The sequence below is a fragment of the Saccoglossus kowalevskii genome, chromosome 15 (genome assembly GCF_978046115.1).
Source record: "Saccoglossus kowalevskii chromosome 15, keSacKowa6.1, whole genome shotgun sequence".
In the NCBI taxonomy this organism is placed as follows: Eukaryota; Metazoa; Hemichordata; class Enteropneusta; family Harrimaniidae; genus Saccoglossus; species Saccoglossus kowalevskii.
Window position 1 is genome coordinate 34,647,219 of NC_140655.1, and position 22,203 is coordinate 34,669,421.

Sequence of the window (22,203 nt, forward strand, 5' to 3'; positions counted from 1 at the left end):
TTCCCGGCAAGTTCTGATAAAGTGATATACCCCGTTCCCGGCAAGTTCTGATAAAGTGAGATACCCCGTTCCCGGCAAGTTCTGATAAGGTGAGATACCCCGTTCACGACAAGTTCTGATAAGGTGAGATACCCCGTTCCCGGCAAGTTCTGATAAGGTGGGATACCCCGTTCCCGACAAGTTCTGATAAGGTGAGATACCCCATTCCCGGCAAGTTATGATAAGGTGAGATACCCCGTTCCCGACAAGATCTGATAAAGTGAGATACCCCGTTCCCAACAAGTTCTGATAAGGTGAGATACCCCGTTCACGACAAGTTCTGATAAGGTGAGATACGCCGTTCACGACAAGTTCTGATAAGGTGAGATACCCCGTTCATGACAAATTCTGATAAGGTGAGATACCCCGTTCACGACAAGTTCTGATAAGGTGTGATACCCCGTTCCCGACAAGTTCTGATAAGATGAGATACCCCGTTCCCAACAAGTTCCGATAAGGTTAGATACCCCGTTCCCGGCAAGTTCTGATAAGGTGAGATACCCCGTTCCCGGCAAGTTCTGTTAAAGTGAGATACCCCGTTCCCGGCAAGTTCTGATAAGGTGAGATACCCCGTTCCCGGCCAGTTCTGATAAAGTGATATACCCCGTTCCCGGCAAGTTCTGATAAAGTGAAATACCCCGTTCCCGGCAAGTTCTGATAAGGTGAGATACCCCGTTCACGACAAGTTCTGATAAGGTGAGATACCCCGTTCCTGGCAAGTTCTGATAAGGTGAGATACCCCGTTACCGGCAAGTTATGATAAAGTGAGATACCCCGTTCCCGACAAGTTCTGATAAGGTGAGATACCCCGTTCCCGGCAAATTCTGTTAAAGTGAGATACCCCATTCCCGGCAAGTTCTGATAAGGTGAGATACCCCGTTCACGACAACTTCTGATAAGATGAGATACCCCATTCCCAACAAGTTCTGACAAGGTGAGATACCCCGTTCCCGGCAAGTTCTGATAAGGTGAGATACCCTGTTCCCGGCAAGTTCTGATAAAGTGATATACCCCGTTCCCGGCAAGTTCTGATAAAGTGAGATACCCCGTTCCCGGCAAGTTCTGATAAGGTGAGATACCCCGTTCACGACAAGTTCTGATAAGGTGAGATACCCCGTTCCCGGCAAGTTCCGATAAGGTGGGATACCCCGTTCCCGACAAGTTCTGATAAGGTGAGATACCCCGTTCCCGACCAGTTCTGATAAGGTGAGATACCCCATTCCCGGCAAGTTCTGATAAGGTGAGATACCCCATTCCCGACAAGATCTGATAAAGTGAGATACCCCGTTCCCAACAAGTTCTGATAAGGTGAGATACCCCGTTCATGACAAGTTCTGATAAGGTGAGATACCCCGTTCACGATAAGTTCTGATAAGGTGAGATACCCTGTTCACGACAAATTCTGATAAGGTGAGATACCCCGTTCACGACAAGTTCTGATAAGGTGAGATACCCCGTTCCCGGCAAGTTCTGATAAGATGAGATACCCCGTTCCCGGCAAGTCCTGATAAAGTGAGATATCCCATTCCCGGCAAGTTCTGATAAGGTGAGATACCCCGTTTACGACAAGTTCTGATAAGGTGAGATACCCCGTTCACGACAAGTTCTGATAAGGTGAGATACCCCGTTCCCGGCAAGTTCTGATTAAGTGAGATACCCCGTTCCCGGCAAGTTCTGATAAGGTGAGATACCCTGTTCCCGGCAAGTTCCGATTAAGTGAGATACCCCATTCCCGGCAAGTTCTGATAAGGTGAGATACCCCGTTCCCGGCAAGTTCTGATAAAGTGAGATACCCCGTTCCCGGCAAGTTCTGATAAGGTGAGATACCCAGTTCCCGGCAAGTTCTGATAAGGTGAGATACCCCGTTCCCGGCAAGTTCTGATAAGGTGAGATATCCCGTTCCCGGCAAGTTCTGATAAAGTGATATACCCCGTTCCCGGCAAGTTCTGATAAAGTGAGATACCCCGTTCCCGGCAAGTTCTGATAAGGTGAGATACCCCGTTCCCGGCAAGTTCTGATAAAGTGATATACCCCGTTCCCGGCAAGTTCTGATAAAGTGAGATACCCCGTTCCCGGCAAGTTCTGATAAGGTGAGATACCCCGTTCACGACAAGTTCTGATAAGGTGAGATACCCCGTTCCCGGCAAGTTCTGATAAGGTGGGATACCCCGTTCCCGACAAGTTCTGATAAGGTGAGATACCCCATTCCCGGCAAGTTATGATAAGGTGAGATACCCCGTTCCCGACAAGATCTGATAAAGTGAGATACCCCGTTCCCAACAAGTTCTGATAAGGTGAGATACCCCGTTCACGACAAGTTCTGATAAGGTGAGATACGCCGTTCACGACAAGTTCTGATAAGGTGAGATACCCCGTTCATGACAAATTCTGATAAGGTGAGATACCCCGTTCACGACAAGTTCTGATAAGGTGTGATACCCCGTTCCCGACAAGTTCTGATAAGATGAGATACCCCGTTCCCAACAAGTTCCGATAAGGTTAGATACCCCGTTCCCGGCAAGTTCTGATAAGGTGAGATACCCCGTTCCCGGCAAGTTCTGTTAAAGTGAGATACCCCGTTCCCGGCAAGTTCTGATAAGGTGAGATACCCCGTTCCCGGCCAGTTCTGATAAAGTGATATACCCCGTTCCCGGCAAGTTCTGATAAAGTGAAATACCCCGTTCCCGGCAAGTTCTGATAAGGTGAGATACCCCGTTCACGACAAGTTCTGATAAGGTGAGATACCCCGTTCCTGGCAAGTTCTGATAAGGTGAGATACCCCGTTACCGGCAAGTTATGATAAAGTGAGATACCCCGTTCCCGGCAAGTTCTGATAAGGTGAGATACCCCGTTCACGACAAGTTCTGATAAGGTGAGATACCCCGTTCCCGGCAAGTTCTGATAAAGTGAGATACCCCGTTCCCGGCAAGTTCTGATAAGGTGACATACCCCGTTCCCGGCAAGTTCTGATAAGGTGAGATACCCCGTTCCCGGCAAGTTCTGATACAGTGAGATACCTCGTTCCCGGCAAGTTCTGATAAGGTGAGATACCCCGTTCACGACAAGTTCTGATAAGGCGAGATACCCCGTTCCCGGCAAGTTCTGATAAGGTGGGATACCCCGTTCCCGACAAGTTCTGATAAGGTGATATACCCCGTTCCCGACAAGTTCTGATAAGGTGAGATACCCCATTCCCGGCAAGTTCTTATAAGGTGAGATACCCCGTTCCCGACAAGATCTGATAAAGTGAGATAATCCGTTCCCAACAAGTTCTGATAAGGTGAGATACCCCGTTCACGACAAGTTCTGATAAGGTGTGATACTCCGTTTACCCCGTTCCCGGCAAGTTCTGATAAGGTGAGATACCCCGTTCCCGGCAAGTTATGATAAAGTGAGATACCCCGTTCCCGGCAAGTTCTGATAAGGTGAGATACCCCGTTCACGACAAGTTCTGATAAGGTGAGATAATCCGTTCCCAACAAGTTCTGATAAGGTGAGATACCCCGTTCACGACAAGTTCTGATAAGGTGAGATACCCTGTTCACGACAAGTTCTGATAAGGTGAGATACCCCGTTCACGACAAATTCTGATAAGGTGAGATACCCCGTTCACGACAAGTTCTGATAAGGTGTGATACTCCGTTTACCCCGTTCCCGGCAAGTTCTGATAAGGTGAGATACCCCGTTCCCGGCAAGTTATGATAAAGTGAGATACCCCGTTCCCGGCAAGTTCTGATAAGGTGAGATACCCCGTTCACGACAAGTTCTGATAAGGTGAGATACCCCGTTCCCGACAAGTTCTGATAAGGTGAGATACCCCGTTTCCGACAAGTTCTGATAAGATACCTCGTTCCCGGCAAGTTCTGATAAGGTGAGATACCCTGTTCCCGACAAATTAAATTGAATCAGTTATGCAACATTGAACGCTGAGCCCAACTGCAATGATCAGTGTGTGTGGTTTCTGTGATAATTTTAAAGACGGCTGTCGATGTTTTAGTTCAAAAATTACTAGCAAGCATAAGATGCTAATATAATTTGATTAAATGTACCTACTGGGTTCAATGACATTGCACATATTTATTATAGGAGGTAATTTGTTGTGTTATTTAATGTTTCCTAATATCCAAAAGAGGCTTATTTAAGGTTTTTGTTGCACGAAATGTGAGAAAAATGACGTGCAAATCAATCAACTTCAAAAACATAATGCAATATAACAAACAAAGGGTATTTTAATGTAGAATTTAACTTTGAAATAAAATCACTGTTCAGAGCTGAGGGTGTGTGAGATATCTTTGGCTTTCTTATGAAATTTGCTTATTTGTTGACTTGTTTCACGAATTACTACATAATTTATAACAATACAATGAGTACAGTGTTTTGACAACCGTGACTGGTTTTGAGATTGATCAAACTCGTCTAATCACACTAAACCTTGAACTAACATAAATATCAAATAAAATGTATTTTACATGTGTCAATGCTTTCCTCCATTACATAACAGCGTTGCTTTTCAAACCAGGTAAACCATGATCTGCTAGTATATTTCTATAATGTCAATTTCCTGACGTCATACCTTCTGGAAACAAATTTTAATCTCTGTGCATAACCCTGTCTATGTTTTTATTATTGTTTTCCCAGACCATGTTATGCTAGTGCAAAATGTATCTACGAATTATGTGCTAGTATCGTTACATTGTCGGCAGGACATTCTATTAAGTATATTAATTTTGTCCGTATTCTTAGAAGATTATCTCACTAATGTTAGCACTACGTCCTAGCGAATTACAAATATTGAACATTAGGTACTTACATGTACTGGGTTATTTGTGTTTAACGCGGTACCAAAGCAGGATTCTAAAACACGAAGTAACATGATATATTGTAGCGAAGTCAAGTAAAAGCTTAGTCGATACGCGATGCAAAGCATATACATCCTCTATTGTCTTGAATATGATTGGCGCATATTTCCCTGCAGCGTCTTCAGACTAATTCACTTTGCAGGTTCAAAGCACTTGTTTGTTTTTCTACTCTTGTATGGTTACTTTATCAGAGTTCTTTATCTATTATCCTGCTTCTGATTTTAGATTATCCTTTTTCGTCCATCATAACAATGGGATTGATAGAACTTATCTATGTGCATTAGCTGTTTTGGTGTTTTCCACTTAATATGTGTTTTCCTGGCGAAAACACATATTATGGCTGCTTCCTTCACTTTAATCAACCATAAGTTGCATATATGTATAGCGAAGTTATTATATTTACTTAGAATAAAGACTTGACACTTCTTACAATGTTGGCATCAATACAAAACTACGACACATGTGATTTCACCATAATTATCATGGTAAGATATTGATGACAGTGGGTACAACCCATACGAGCATATGATAAACGGTTACAATGATAGTTAAATGGTATACCCGAAGAAATTAAAGCTTTATATAATCTAACGAACTAGTACATACTTGTGAACCTTGTTTTGTTAATACAATATATGATAAACCTTTCATTTGATTGTTATTGAGAAGTATTAAAACTGTACCAATGAATATTATACGAAATATAAGATTTATTTATACAGATATGCAAATTAGGTTGTGCATCAACAATTTGTTTTTGTATTCTTACTTTGTCGAAATTTAATGACTAACACAAACATATCATAATTAAAAATTACATCAAAATACTTTTTATTTGATACTTTATATTACATGATGTTTTTAGAGTTGGTTAATTATATTCTGAATATAAATCAATTGAAACAATCACTTCATTGGTTTTAATTTAAGAGTCCATACATTGAAGGCTACCACCAACTCTAAATAACGATAAATGTGGTATACATTTTCTCACAATTCAAGGGGTGTAAAAACAAATATTTTGAGCATTTAGCCACTGCACTGGGACGTTGAATAAACAGCAATAATCATTTTTTCAATTGTGTACATTATTTATATATCACTTATAATATAGGCAATCACAGTAGCAGCTACGTCATCTAGAGATCATGAAACATGGTACTCAAACTATGGTTCATGTGTTGACATATTCGCACCCGGAAATTACATCAAAACACTGGATTTAGACAAACATAATGTCGTTTTTGCAAGTGGAACCTCAGTTGCAGCTGCATTTGTTGGAGGTATACCTTCTTGAACTAAATATATCTTTTCCCAATATACGACAATATGGGCTCCAGTATCATATATATTTGTCCTAGTGCGCCAAACTGTCGTCTGGTGCGTAGGTGGGCTAGTAATTTCTTTATTTTAAAATGCCACACAATCTTGGAAAGTTGCATTCGTTTGGCACTCTTGTATAAGGACAGGAACGTGACTATACGTTGCTGACGTAATCGGACTGAATATCACGTGCTCCGAAAACGGAAGGAGTCATGAGCATTATATGTCACTGTATTACTGAGTGTATATACACACTCACACACCTGAGACAATGTTGTACTACAGACTTACGGAATCACTGATAGTACTGAAACTACACATATTTAAAAAAAAATGTTGTCATAAACATTCGTAAGCTTTAGTTTGACATATCTGATGCAACTGCTGACGAAAACAAATTGTTAAAATTGTTAAATTGAATATTCGTGTTTCGCAGTGATATACTCTTAAACAATTGTAGACCTCCGGGTAATTTAGCGAGTTTGAGGTGTGACTGTGACATTGTATTAAGTTGTGATTCTTGGTTGAATTTGGCGTAGCTGTCACATTGTTGTGTACAGGCATGCAAATACAATCACACATAGTCACCACATTCAAAAACATATTACTTCTGACAGGACAAAATGTAATTAAGTGAACATCCGGCGTGGATGTATAAATCTAAATCTGCGAAGTAAACAGGTTTACTATAAATGATCTGCATTTTTGGAATATTTAATGAGCATGTTATGTAAACTGATCCAATTTCACGCATCGTTAAGTGATTATATACTCTTATTCATAATGTACGCTACACGTTTCGTGTTCATTTAAATTATCAATACGTTTGTTCAATCCTATATATTTGTCGTTTGAATTGTTAACTCAATCATATAAATAAGCGTTATGCTCCGTATATCTCATCCCGAATCTACTTGTTTTTCATAGGCATTGCTGCAATACATCTACAGACAAACCCAAGTCTAACCCCGACAGAATTGAAAACTATTATCACAAACAGCGCCACGTCTGGTGAAGTATGGGGAGAAGATTTTGAAGCTCGTGGAAATCCAAATTTACTTGCTTATATCGATCCGTACTTGTAATTCATATCACTACAATGAGTAGTAGAATTTCACAGATCAGTAGTGAAGTTATGGAAATCATTATTTTAAGTTTGAATCAGTGTAATAAAGAAAAGTGCATGATATTAAATGGAACTGATCACCCATCTCTAACGCATGTATGTTGTGTTGGTGATGTAAAATAAACAGAGCACTCAAATAATTGCATTATATTCACTTTAATCTCAATCAATATGCACATGTCTTTCAAATTATTAACTATTTTTCGACGACGAAACAACATCATATATATTCTGAAACACCTACTTAGCTGGATTAAAAAATAACATAAAAATGACTGACGTCACACTAACACCAATAAAATAAGTTGAAGCGTGATTGGTTGGCATCAGCTCCTTTGTTATATAAAACCTGCTATTAGGGGGGGGGGGGGTTTGTAACGGAATCCATTATTTAAAGACCTGGATCAATGTAAGCTAATAAGCTAGGACTTCCATTATCAATAGCAGTCCCATAAACTGTGTCTTTCGTGCCACTTGAGAGAATTATATCTTTGACTTCGGCTGGTGTCAGATCCGGATTCTTTTGCAGATGAATTGCAGCGATACCTATGAGAAGTATAATCAATTGTTTTATTGGATTATTTCATGACTATAGTGTTAGAAATTTCAAAATATGTTTAAGGCAAAGCCGAGTGTAACGCTGTCGGAGATTCATTATTATTTACATACTTTATTGCTATAAATTGAAAAAGAAATCGTTTCATTTGTGAACTTTTTATGGAAATGAATTTATATATATATATATTATCGTGTACGCTACGTCGTCATGAAAACGTGGTGATAGTGGTGATTTATAAATACACATGACGAATATTTGTCTCAAACCACCATCTAATAGAAATGTATTATATGCATGTGACTATACAGGGCGACAAACAAACAAACAAACAAACCAGCATAGATGTAAAATAACTCATAGACTGTACAGCACGCCATCACCAAGTAAAGAGTGTGTAATATAGTAATGATATATACTGGTTGAATAATGAAGCTGTCAAATAAACTATTCAAATCAGTGATGTCACACAACCAACAGTAGTATAAATCAACTCTGATTTTTTTTAATAATTGAACTCAGGACAGAAATGATATATGCATTAATAGTACATTGCCTCTAACTGTACGGTTGCTACCTCACCATGACAACACCTTGGACGTAAATGTGTATTGACGTACTATGACATCAAAGAACAAAACTAATTAATAATCTGTCAAATTCCTGCCATGGAGATGGTTAAAATCAAGGAATAGTTATTCTAGTACAATGAATAATAACAGGTTATTTTGAGCGCTATCACAAAATATATTTAGGGTAAAAACTGTTATATTTACTTAACTGGTCAATATTGAGAATTTAGAGTTGCTCTAAATAATGTAAGAAGCACAGAATTGTTCAAAAATGTGTATAAAACTCGCAATGGTTGGTGATTTGAATCGCACTGTGTAGTTATCAATAGCCTATAATCTCTTCTTGTTTTTTTCTTTACAAGAACACATTCATAAACTACCTATTTCTAACTTTTTCACTGATTTTGACATAAAGCAATAAAAAAGACCTGTACTCTATATTTCAACACCATATATACTGTGTACAGTTATATCAGTCAGTAGTATGCTAGGCTTGTTCCCCAAATAGACTATTTGCGGCTCAGAATTTGAGGAAATTATAGACAATACCGTTCGACTTGCAACAGACTCTGAAGCACCAAAGCCAAAACACTGAGCGAGATGATGTAAACATGAACAACTGACCTCTGACATGATCTTGTATATTTCTTATTGTAATAACAAGCCAAAATATATGTACCTGCTATGAAAGGACATGCCATAGAAGTTCCACTCCTAAGCGGAGGATTTTTATTGTCAGATCCGGTTGTTTTTATATAGTTTCCTGGAGCATATATGTCAATACATTCGCCATAGTTACTGTACGTCGTCGCGTGATCATCATTGGCCGTAGCTGCCACTGTGATTGCCTGTGAACACAAGTTGCAAGTTTCAACATTGATTACAAACTCGGCAATAGTCGGCAAAGTCATTAATTGACATCGTACGCAAATAACCTTCATATAGAGACTCGTTTATACCCCTACAATAGTGTTTATCCCCCCCCCCCCCGTCATCATGACTAGTATTGCACTGATGGTAATTGGAACAGAGGACGTGATGGCGGGAGAATGGAACACTATTAAAGAATAAAAACTAGTATAGTGTCCCTTTCTCACTCAAAATTTCGGCGCCCATTTACGTTTTAGTTCTAGTCACTAAACTCACCTTCTCGGAACTACCAGGTGAGTATAAACATGCATCATCGGCACTATTACCAGCAGCAACTACCACAACATATCCTTCAGCTTCAACATTTGCGATGGCTTGGTTGAGAGCTTCAACAAAGACCCCACTTAGTGCCATCACAATCACACCAGGCTTTGTACCATGTGTAGCAATGTAATCCAAACCTAAGGAATACAATGCATTCGGTATACAAGCAATATGTGTCGTAATCACTGGGCTAAATCTTGGCCGTCGGTGTGTCACTTGAAGATGGTTGGTTGGTAAATACAGCATGCTATACAATTATATAACTCAATATTTTAAGTCTAAGTTTGTGTCTGAGACACGAAAAACAAATGATTAACTTAAACCAAATTTAATAGTCATCAACAATAGACCCAAAAACAATAAAACAATTATTTTTGATAAAAATGCAAACTCACTGTTACATTGAAAGTCACACTGCAAATATATTTCCCGCAATGTTTAAATACTTAGACATTTGGAAGTGAAAATAGTTAAGTATTATTGTGCTATGAATAAAATACCAGAAATGTTCGGATAATGTAATATCAGTGTATGTCCTTTCCAAATAAAAATATAATTGCGTAGTATATAATGTATGTCCTAGGTGAGGCGATGTGTAATTCCATCGTTCCAGACGAGAGTGTCCTTTTTTCAAAGGCTGTCACGCCCGGATGTGCGCATTAAAAGTAGACTCCATAGGAAGGACACTACCTTTTAGTCCCATTTGTCAGGACTATGTAAAATGTAGAATTGCTGTCCTTACCTGAATTATCACACATATAAAGTACATGAAATATACATTATATATACCAATGGTGAATTATTTATATGTATATATAAATATAGGATACATGGAAGCTAAAGCCTAAAAAACGTTCTAATAAATTTTCAATTAAAAATGTCAATTTTGTATCTTAACAACATATTGATTTATAATTCATAGTTAATTTTAACCCTCAGAATGTATTTATAATAGCTACATTCATTTCAGTGTTTAGCTCTAGCAAATACGAATACAAATGTATGTTATGTACACTGCTCAGTTACATAGTTTACGCCATATTTAGGTTGTAGTGAGAGAATTATAATATTTTATCATTTATAGAATAATATACTGTATGGTTCATGTACACTCAAGTCCACATGCATTAGCCTCAATGGTTCGGAGTAACTGAAATACATTTGTAAATGTGATGTATATGCATGAAATATGTGTATTTTTAACAAATATATAAATCATGTAGCGTTATATACATATAGTATACAGTCAAGGAGACCGAAGGCGTCAATTTTTGAGTCATATTTTATATGTGTGGAGGCTGTATTTTTAGTGTAATATATTAATATAGCATGTTTCTTACCTCCAATAATGTCTGTCAAAGTACCGGCATTATTACAATTCAACACTGTGACCGAGTAAAGCTCTGCTTGATTAGCTACGCCATAAGTCTTGCTACCTACAATTCCGGCAACGTGAGTTCCATGGAAATTACATACATTTGGCGAAGGCTGTAGTATATAAAAACAATGTTACCCTAAATATAGAGAAATATAAAATGTCCCTGCGGTTTTTATTGGTTCAGGTCGATGATTGACAATGGTTCACCAGGTGTAAGAGCCATGGATTACAAATCAATGATAAATGAAACTTCCGAGCCACTGCAAATGAGTCCAATATTTTATGATTTTTTTAAAAAGTTGCCAAGTAACACTGAACTGATGACCTCAAATTTTACATTTTTTGTACAGTGACTATACTTTGGTATTAATGTAAAGCAAATACGTGTCCATTCCTGTTCGACTCATTCCACTGTGCACAAGTGGAAAGCTGGCTACAATGGCATAAGTTCGATTGTTGAAGTGTGTTCACGATCAAATCCACCGCCAATCAATTTACGATTGACTTAATCTCATCCGCATTTTTTATTAAATATTGTAGCATATCCTGAATCTTAAATGTACACTTTTATTGTAATTGGTCTAATTTGTATAATGATTGGTCATAATTTCTGGTTTTGTCTACGAATTATGTTACGAAAGGAAATATCGTGTTTATTAAATGTCAAGTTGCAAGTCATGTACACAAAAACGGTCACGTAGCATCTTTGGCGCTTATACAATCGACATCATAAGTGATGTAGCGCCACAAAGTGGTGTGCATTTTTATACTATTGTTTTCTGGCGATCTAATGACGGTCTTCAATATTTTCTTGACTTTACTTTACTATGTCACAACTATGTCGTTGTGTTTGCACAAGTCTAGACTATTAGAAATATCTAAATAAGTAATCCTTACATTTATTTTATAAATATGCATTTCTAATTTTTTCCCCTTGTAGTGTATGTTTGTTTTTATTCTGATAGTTTTTGACATGGAATGACAGCCATTGATCTAGGTCCATTTTTAGGATAGGATACAACTTCAACTTCAATATTATTATTATAATTTCTGTATGTTGCTAAATTAAATGACGTTTTGTCCTACCTTAGAGTTAACTCCATCGTAAAATGAATGACGTCTTTTACCGAACTCTTGTTGGTTTTTATCAATACCAGTGTCCATTATGTAGACAGATACTCCGTCGCCATGTCCTAAAATAATGAAATACCAATGATAGAGTGTTATATTGATCATTTCCAATACTAATACATCCAAATATTCCAATTAAAACATCCACATGCAAATATTCAATATGAATTTTATTATCGAGTTGGTTATTGGGTACACTACATCCCATGGTCAAATCAGTGATAGAAAAAGTTATGAACATCGAGGTATAAAACCAAAAACCGACAAGTACACTACATCCTATGATCAAATCAGTGACAGAAAAAGATATGGAAATCGAGGTATAAAACCAAAACCCGACAAGTATTTTACATCCCATGGTCAAATCAGTGACATAAAAGGATATGGACATCGAGGTATAAAACCAAAACCTGACAAGTACACTACATCATATGATCAAATCAGTAACATAAAAGATATGGACATCGAGGTATAAAACCAAAACCCGACAAGTATTTTACATCCCATGGTTAAATCAGTGACAGGAAAAGATATGGACATCAACTAAACATAAATGCACAAACCCATATTTGAGTTCTAGCGTTACGTAATGTTACTGTGCAATTATTTAACAATAAACATTTACACATTTCATGAACCCAATGAACGGTGAACATCTTTTACTTTATTCGTTCCAGGCACTATACACCGGACATATGTACACACTATGTTGTAATGTACGTATATTTAATACATTATATTTTTGTCAATTTCCCGATGTTTTGTTTTACCTTATAATTATTTTTTAAAATGTTCCCATTGTCACATATCCGCTGTCCTAATTACAATAATTACTTTGGCATGAAAACAATAAAATTGCAAATCGTATGTTTTTTGGTAGATTTGCCAATATATTCACACTAAGGTCTAGATGGATGGCCTTTCCCGCTTACATTCAATAGTGAAACTGCTTAGCATTCGAAATCTGATTTGATGCTGGATTTAGGCACACTCTAAAACATGTTCACATATGAGGTACTACTATCAAAGATGTGTTTCAAAGAATGTGGCTTGCGATGTCGTCTCTTTTAGAAGCTGTATATATCAAATGTGTATCTGTTATTTAAATACAAATTATTATAATTGCATATATGAATAGTAACGGCTGTTACGATTGTAATTCGAGACTGATGTAAAACATCAAAATGGAGCAAAACATAATATTATGCTAGAATTTCTGGAGGTGCAAGTTCTGTGCAAGAGCACATTTATCAATAAAGCAAATGCATTTTCTCCTTTATTTATTCATGAAACTAGATTCGTTAAAATGAATTAGTGGAAAATTAAAGACAAAGAATCAAAATACTATATATTCCAAGCGTGATATCTTATTTCTCGGTTTGTGCTCTATATGACATACTACTGGTCATTTCTTTTAAAACGTACATTGATATGGCGGTTGCTGCCACACATGGAGAAAAATGCGATAATTGATTACACTTCTTGACTGTATGCAATGACGTAATTAAAGTATCTCTCTCTCACTGATTTGACAATATATATTGTAGTGTAAATTGCCTCTTGTTTAGTGAACTGTGTGTCAATAAGTTGCGTGACATTTTGTTATTCACATATCTGATGTTATTTCTGCTTTCACGTCATTCTTGTCACATAGTCCATAGTGTATTCATAATGCTGATATGCAATAGCAAAACGAGACAAGACAATACGTGTAATTTACAATATACATTATTTAACTGATATATGTAACACAACATGTATATCACTGACCTGGTGGATTGTATCCAACTACGCCAGCATCTGTTAACTTTTCACGCTGATCAATTCTGTCTAATCCCCACGTAACATCACTGCCATAGATTAAGGTTTGTTCTTGTACATATAACACGCCTGGCAGTTGTCTTATCTAAAACATACATGTGTAAAAACAATTCAAATACATATGTTCGTTCGTTGTTATTTTTAAGTAATTTCATACACAGTAATGTTTCATCTCAGAACCTTGAATCTTAAATCAGATGTACTTGAAAACTAAATGCATGAAATTGAAAAAAAGGAACACTAAAATGATAGCATACCTTGTTGAAAGCAAACATCAACACTGCGATAAAAACTTTCCGTTTTCGGCATTGTGAATTTCTTTTGTTTTTATGCAGTAAAGTGAAATCATATTTATTGATTCATATTTATTGTTCATACATAAGTTATTGAACACACTACGTAGGTTTAATTTCATTCAGCTTTTTCCAGTCACAATTCAAGACAAATGAAAGGCAAACATTTTTCTGTAATATTCTTGTGTAATCGGTATGAGAATTATTTATGGGTGCATAGGGAATACAATACGTTTCAAAAACGTAAAGTCTTTATCGTAGTGTTAGGGCGAAAACAAATAGCGCGAAGTTGTCTGAATCGATTATATTTTGTATTTTTAAAAGAATCGGTGAAATGAAAATTTGTTTCGGAAGCACACCCATTAAATCTTTCTATAAATAACTTTCCTTTAATGAAGGCACTACTGTACTATCATTAATGCTGAATTTTAGTTCATACAATTGGTTCTAAAATGTCAGAATTACCATATTTTTAAGTATTTAGAAAGTATAAAACTGTTATACAAACATTGGATATAATTATATTAATTAGATAGTATATCACTGTTGCGGTAAGGATTAATACTTTCTGTGATTTTACATGTTACTTTGTTATTGTCGGACGAAAAGCGTAAAAATCAATTATTTCCCGCGGTCACCTAGATCGAATCGGTCTTGAAATATTATACTCTTAATGCGAAATACGTACAATAGTTCATATATTGTATAAATGTAAATTTCTTCTCATTATGTCAGAATTGATTCCAATTAACAAAATATAGCATTTTAGAAAGTATTGAAAATATATTTGACAAGTTAAACGAAATTTGACATTTACATACATTTGTTATTGAAAGCATGCTTCTATACATGATCTCATCACAGGTAGAGAAGAAGCGTCTCTGTGATTTGCATTTTGAACCAAACATTGGGGTTTACATTCGGCGAAATTGATCAAATATAATGTGTGACTATTATCACATATATCTATTGAGTTCCAGTTGTTTGAGCGCTAAATGGAGACATAGCGATACGATATCACATGTTAAAAGAACCCGAAATTCAGAAAATTTGAATTGAAATCGATTATTCAATAGTTGATTTTTAAAGACAATGACACTAATTAAAATACTGCATAAAGGGGATTAATAAACACAACAATTATATTTGGTCAATATTTACTGAGTAATTTGTGTTTACACTTTGACCTGACTGAAAGTTTGAAAACTAGTTCTTACTCTTATTGTAGCTACGGTATTATTGTCTTTCCTAGAGCTTGTTCAGTGTGACTACAAGAGCGATTTCATGCGATCATAACACAAATATGCAAATATGCACCCCTGTATGTGAATGTTATTAAGCACAATATTTGAGAACAGTAGACACAAAGGTCCACCCATTTCATGGTTTAAGATTGTAAATTTGCCAAAAGTAATAGTTTTAGAAAAAGACAGCGACTAGTCTGTCCAAGAAACATTTATGCAAGTGTAATTTAGGAAATTTTGACCAATTTCATATTTTTATATATTTGATTTTTGAGATATGATCATATGCCACATATGTCAAAGAGTATTATTTTTTAGTGAAGGTTGAACATTTTTATTAAAAATTGTAAAACCGCCAATTAGATGAATTAAATATCAAGGCTAGTAACGTACCAATTGTTACATCAACAAATATGTTAATCAAATTAGATTATTTTGCCATTTTGTGTTCCTATATTTTGACCTTAGATACAAACACAAAGCTGGCGTTCACTCCTACTCCTAAAATTACGGTATTTGTTTTTGACCAATTCTAAAATGTTAGACCAATTTTCAGTTCTAAATGCATGTGCGATGAGGAGTATTAAAGTCATTAAAAGTATGTTATTTCAAGAATTAATTGATTTCACCCTTTTATCCTAAAGTTTTGAGCAATTTCAATTTCTTTCTGTAAAAAGTTACATTCAATCTTATATTAGAATTTTGATCAATATTGACATTTTTTACACCTAAAGTGTGAGCATAAACTGGAAAAATCACAGAAGGTATATTACTGTGATACGATACTAAGGCTCAAATGTTAAGACCAATTAAAATGCAGAATAGTTGGCAATTATATTTCTTATTCAAACCCGAGGCAGATTAGATGTTTGTGGCTACTCTCAAAATTATATACATTATCAAATACATCATTTTCCACGTTGTGTCATACATGTCACACAGTGACATATACAATGACGTTGTGTCATACATGTCACACAGTGACATATACAATGACGTTGTGTCATACATGTCACACAGTGACATATACAATGATGTTGACATATGCTAATTGTGTTATGTTTACATCCACAATCTATAAAAGACATAATTACCTCCGCCAAGAAGGTTATGTTTTTGCCGGATTTTGTTTCAGTGTGTTTATTTGTCAGTGGGATAACTATTTTGTTGTGGATCCAGGTGTGGATACAGTTGCTATAGAAACAGCGATTTTGGAAATGATTTGTCACTTAGGCCAGACTATTATTATCCCTTGTTTCGCAAACCCGCCGAATGAACAGGAGCCGAAAATGAAATAAAAATAAAATTTTATTTCAGCGTAATTTCTCGCGCCCGCCGACTTGTAAGTGCAAAAAATCTCTAAAAAAATATTTTTATCTTCATTTTTTTCCGTCCACCGCATAACAAACCCAAGTTGCATTTTCGTGGGAGTATCATGATCAAAGTACCGAAGTCACTTGCAGATGAGAAACAAGGTTATACATGGAATAAAATATTATTTCATTTCTTCTCTCCGATCAATGATCTCACTTACAATTCTTTGAGAATCACACAAATCTAATGGGAAAAAAGAATTAATTTTATTTTTTTCCGCTCTCCTCAAAATAAATTGCTTTATAAAAACTAGAAAAACAAGGAATAAAAAAGTCTGGCCTTATAAGTCAAAAGGTTATGGATGTGGTTGAAATAGTTACCAATTGAATAAATGTTGGAAAACATCCGGATCTGGTTGATATGGAAACAACCATGAACTAATGAGGATAAGTAATTTACACCTACGACGGAGTTGATTAAAGAATTATTATTAATGAAGGCAAAGGGTATTACACAAACTTTGATATAACTTACCTCTTTCTCAAGTTCACTGTCAATGCGAACAGCAAACCCTTTTAACGCTTTAGAGTATGACTTGAAAGTTTTATTTAACGTACTAGGCATTGTCTCAAGCTCTGTAATTGAATTCTCAATGTCCAACTCAGTTGCATTATCCTATAAATAGTATTTAAACATCCATATTAGAAATATATTTACAGCATGACATGTAATATTCAAAGTTTGTAGTGGCCTCGGAGATTGTAGTTTCACTATTGAATAGTTACTATTCGGGTAACGTACATCCAATAATTAATGATGTACATAGAATGATAGTGTTGACAATGTCGATTAAAAACGTCCATGGCTTACATTTACTTGCATATACATCTACAATATTCATACATTATCGACGTATGAATTCAAGTAATTCGAATTGTGCGATCTTTGTTAACATTATTGCATTATTAATTGAAAAGATAATTGTAATTGTGATAGCAAATTGGAAATAAATCAATCACAATCATAAAATTACAAGCCAGTCAGTACCAGCGTGATTAGCATAGACCTTTGCATAGAATGTAATAAAACAATGTAATAAAACAATGTAATAAAAAGAGATGTAGCAAGTTGAAAAAGATAAAATATCTGTGGCCGCAATAGCTCGATTATGAATGTTATCGAATTATTATAAAACATGACTAGTAAATACTTGTGAGTATTTTTTATTTAAATTTAAGTAAAAATCAACTTGAAGATATAATCATGTACTGTCGATTGTCTGCTAATGATTTGTCATTTGCAGTGACCAACGAAGTCAAGCAACTTTTTTATGGATTATGTGTAGGCTATTTATTGACTTTAATCCAAAATTAATAATAATGTTATAAATTCATCAAATCATATTTAATAATCTCATGCATGTAAATTGACCATTATTTCTGCTCGTTAACGGTGACTGTTTATGCAAATGACGCTCTATGGATTATATATTACGCGCACATAAATTCCATTTTCGTAAAACAGATATAATAGGTTATCAAATTTGTAAACCTACAATATCTTAAATTAAATCTAATATTTTAGTGTGTTCTTGAAGATTTTCTCTATAAAAATATATACTTACTCTCATGACCACTAGGTATTCATTTTTAATCACATCTTTTGGCTTACCACGCCTGATTTCTGCCATTTCAGATTTTGCCTGTACATACTCCATTGACATCGATAAGGCGATTACAATAAACAACGCCAACTCCATTGTTGCTTAGTCCGAAGAACTATAAGATAATAGAATAAATGATATACTATGTAAATTAAAAATAAAACAATAGTACACTGTCAACCCAATGAATTAATTTGTTATAATATCCCAGTTATGTTTTTTTCTTATTGGCATATTAGTCACTAGAAATTAGTATCAACTGAAAAGGAGACAAAGACAAGCAGTTGGTTGAAAGATTGTTTTGTAAAAAACGCTGTTATCAAGGAATAAAATGCACAGGCTCAATGGCAAGAACAAACTGTTCTTTCACAGAAGTTAAAAAAAATGAATCCAAAAAATATGTACATATTTATACCCATAAAGAGTATAAACAATAAACTGTCACATGCACTGTCACTATAACATATTATCTACTGAAACACTGAAAAAACGAACTTTTTTCTCGAAAATGTGTGCTATAGGCACGTTATACACGTTATTGTCGTTATTCTAAATAGATAGTTAAATTACCTTTCTACTGACTAGAGGGTAATGGAACAAGAAACTGATATTTTGATAAGCACATTAAGTAAATAAAAAAAGTTTCAAAAAATGTCTTATCTGTGTTTTAAGTCATTGAATTGGACAATGGTAAAATCTATAATTATATGGATAACCAAGGTATTTGTTGGGCACACCAATATCACCTGCATGCATGCACGCCATTATGTATTAGTATTTGCGGTATTCTCGTCATAACCTCATTATTATACATCTTTTCCTCCCAATGATACATCATGGGAATGCCGAAATCTAAAAAGTTTAGAACAGATCTAGCGAACTTCTTTGTGTGGGGTCTGGTCCGACGCCCTTGGGGCCGCCATGCTTGTTTTCACTATTAGAATTCGCATTTTCTAATATGGTAGGATGAAAATACCCAGTGCATTACCCCCCCTAAGCAATCCCCTATTTTAGTAACTTTATTCATTGTATTTTTCTGTGCTTTATTTCTTGTAATTATTTTGAGAGGTATTAAAGCCAGGAGCTTTCGATATTTTGGTGTATGCGTATTTCATTTCCAGTACTATTGTCTTGTCTACCCCATACTAGCAGTGAAAGAACTCACTGTCCTGCGGGTTCCTTCTCATTAGCGATAAACAGGCCTTACACATAAAAAGCTGAAACAAACCCTAAATAACTATTACTATGTAATTTCGTTTAATACATATCGTACTAATATTTTAGCTGACAATAGTGGAGTTAATTGATTTATCTGTTCAACAAAAACATTTAAATCATACATCCTTTTATTTCATATTCAGATTCATATTTCATATTCTTTTCATTTTAAATTCTATTTCATATATGTTGTCTAGAATATTGTGTATATCAATTGAGATATACAATTCGAACTTATAAGCACTAATCGAGGCTTGTCAAAGTATGGGCTTCACATGAACTGCGAGTTCCGCTTTTTTATCGGAACAATAGAAACTTAAAAATAAATTGGATTTCGAATGTTGTAATATGTAACCAGCACAACGGAATGTGTCATTATTGACACGAGGGAAGTTGAGCAATGCTTAGTAATACTGAATACACTTATTCGTTGGAAAGTTAAAATGATTTATTCAATCGACCGTGTGCAGTAACATGACATGTACCCTTGCATTGCAACCATGGACACCTAAGGCTATTCAGATGACCAATTCAATTACTGTCCACTCACAAATTTTAATTAAAAATAAGGAAGTAATTTCGTCATAACTGCGTGTTTCATATGCTTTTCACTCCTCGATATTCAAATGTCAGTTTACATACCATAATTCATATATACCAGAGTAAAAACAAATTACAATTACGACATATATACATAGAGATCACCATCAAAATGATGCCTTTTTCATTTCCATCGCTTTATCTGTTATCTCTACATCTGCCTGATTTAATTTTTGATCATATTTATAAGTATCTAATAAATTACATATTATCTCCTTTGGGGCAGTGTCATTCTGTAGTCAACATAATTTTCGATATATTCAAATACAATTACAAATTGTTTCCTAAATTGTTCTTGAGGCAGCATTGAAACAAGCAAATAGTTTTATGTTTAGGGTTGTCTTTATTACCGCCATATGATATCAAGCATTTTACGATTTATGACTCAAGAATGGAATGTGGTCGTTAACGTTCTCGTCTGTATATTAACATGCTGACATCACATTTTATAAAATATCATTGACCATATTGTGTTACGTCATTGCTATAATTAATTAGCAATAACTGTTTCCGCTCCATACTAACTTTCACAAATATATGGTAAAAGTGATCAATGTAACTCGTCACGTGTGAACCTCAGGTTTAAATCAAAAACGTTTTGATTATGACTCAGAACGATACATGTGAAGTAAGATTTGCTCACTCTACACGAACCACGTGACATCACTACATGTTTACCGTATGCTCTATATATCTTTCTCTTAAGTTGTTAATATGTGCGTATGTACGTGACGTATTTGTTGATTGTCTTTTGCCTGTGGATTTGGATATAGTTTTGGATGTTGCTATATCCATTTCATTACAACGTCTCATAAAGAAACTTGTGGCGGTCTTCTGTTAACAAAATTTACGAATGGGAATTATTGGTTTAGTTGAAATAAATACATTCATACAATACCCATTTTGGTATAGTTAAATTTAAGATTGTTTGCCTACTTGTTGGGTGTGACTGGTGCTATTCCCGGATATAATCATATCTGTACACTTGTGTCCTATACACAGAACTAATCGAATAATCACGGAATTAATATTCACACATGCTGTATACAGTGGTATTTTCAAAACAGCCCGTAAGATATTCATGAATCTTGTGTCGATAACTTGTGTCGTCACAATATATTACTTGACTGGATAGATTTCAGTTATTGATTGAGATAAATCAATCGAACCCAAATATTACAGATGAAATAATTTGATCACTGTTTGTTGACATCTTGTACATGCTGTTAGTGACAATAATTTATATTGCTGCAGCACATAAACACATATTTATTGCAAACTTCATTTCGCGGCACTGGCATATTTTTTTTACAGTTTCAGCCATGATCGCAATTGCTATGTATCAAATATTAAAGACTGTCAACAAATTAGGAACATGGATGTAATTTCGTCAATGAAATGTCAACAATATAAGTGACTAAATTACTATAACAAATCAAATCTTGGCTAGCTTACCTTTGTAAAAGTGGCGGCAAATCTAATGACGTAATAGTTGGGAAGCGTGGATGAGATGAAGCTTAGTCACAGAGTAAATGCGTAACTATCATTACCTGACGTTTTATAGCTGCTTGCCAGCCTCGTTACCATACAGCTCATATTGTAACAATGTGCTAAGCATCGATTGGGATTTTGCTTTTTCGTATTTTTTCCAGATTCCGAAATGATGGTTTCTTACAACGTCATCAATGTTTCTTTTTTAATCAATTGTCAACAACTTTACACCTATCGTGAAAGAAAGCTACACGAAGTAGAAGTATGACATAAAATAGGACGAATATGAAAATGACCCATGAATAAGGTACTAGTAATAAATTAGTCATGTATACATTATTTAACACCCATTGTTTTAGTTTAGAACAAGAATAACGATGA

At 35.4% G+C, this 22,203-nt stretch overlaps 2 protein-coding genes across 2 annotated transcripts in view; one reads left to right on the plus strand and one right to left on the minus strand.

Moving 5' to 3' along the window:
* LOC102807916 (uncharacterized) overlaps positions 1-7,487 on the plus strand; it is a 69,695-nt gene extending 62,208 nt beyond the window's left edge. The window contains exons 8-9 of the mRNA XM_085508399.1: positions 6,013-6,181; positions 7,149-7,487. Of these exons, the coding sequence (XP_085364525.1) occupies positions 6,013-6,181; positions 7,149-7,306 (327 nt within the window). The 3' untranslated portion in view covers positions 7,307-7,487. The remainder of the gene's footprint in view (positions 1-6,012; positions 6,182-7,148) is intronic.
* LOC102806587 (uncharacterized) lies at positions 7,488-21,864 on the minus strand. The gene is made up of 9 exons (XM_006815294.3): positions 21,787-21,864; positions 18,475-18,628; positions 17,385-17,525; positions 13,949-14,084; positions 12,134-12,240; positions 11,010-11,157; positions 9,622-9,806; positions 9,155-9,323; positions 7,488-7,893 (listed from the first exon to the last, which is right to left on the minus strand). The coding sequence occupies exons 2-9, from the start codon at positions 18,607-18,609 to the stop codon at positions 7,739-7,741; spliced, it is 1,176 nt and encodes a 391-aa protein (XP_006815357.3). The 5' UTR covers positions 18,610-18,628; positions 21,787-21,864; the 3' UTR covers positions 7,488-7,738.
* Between the last annotated feature and the right edge of the window lie 339 nt (positions 21,865-22,203).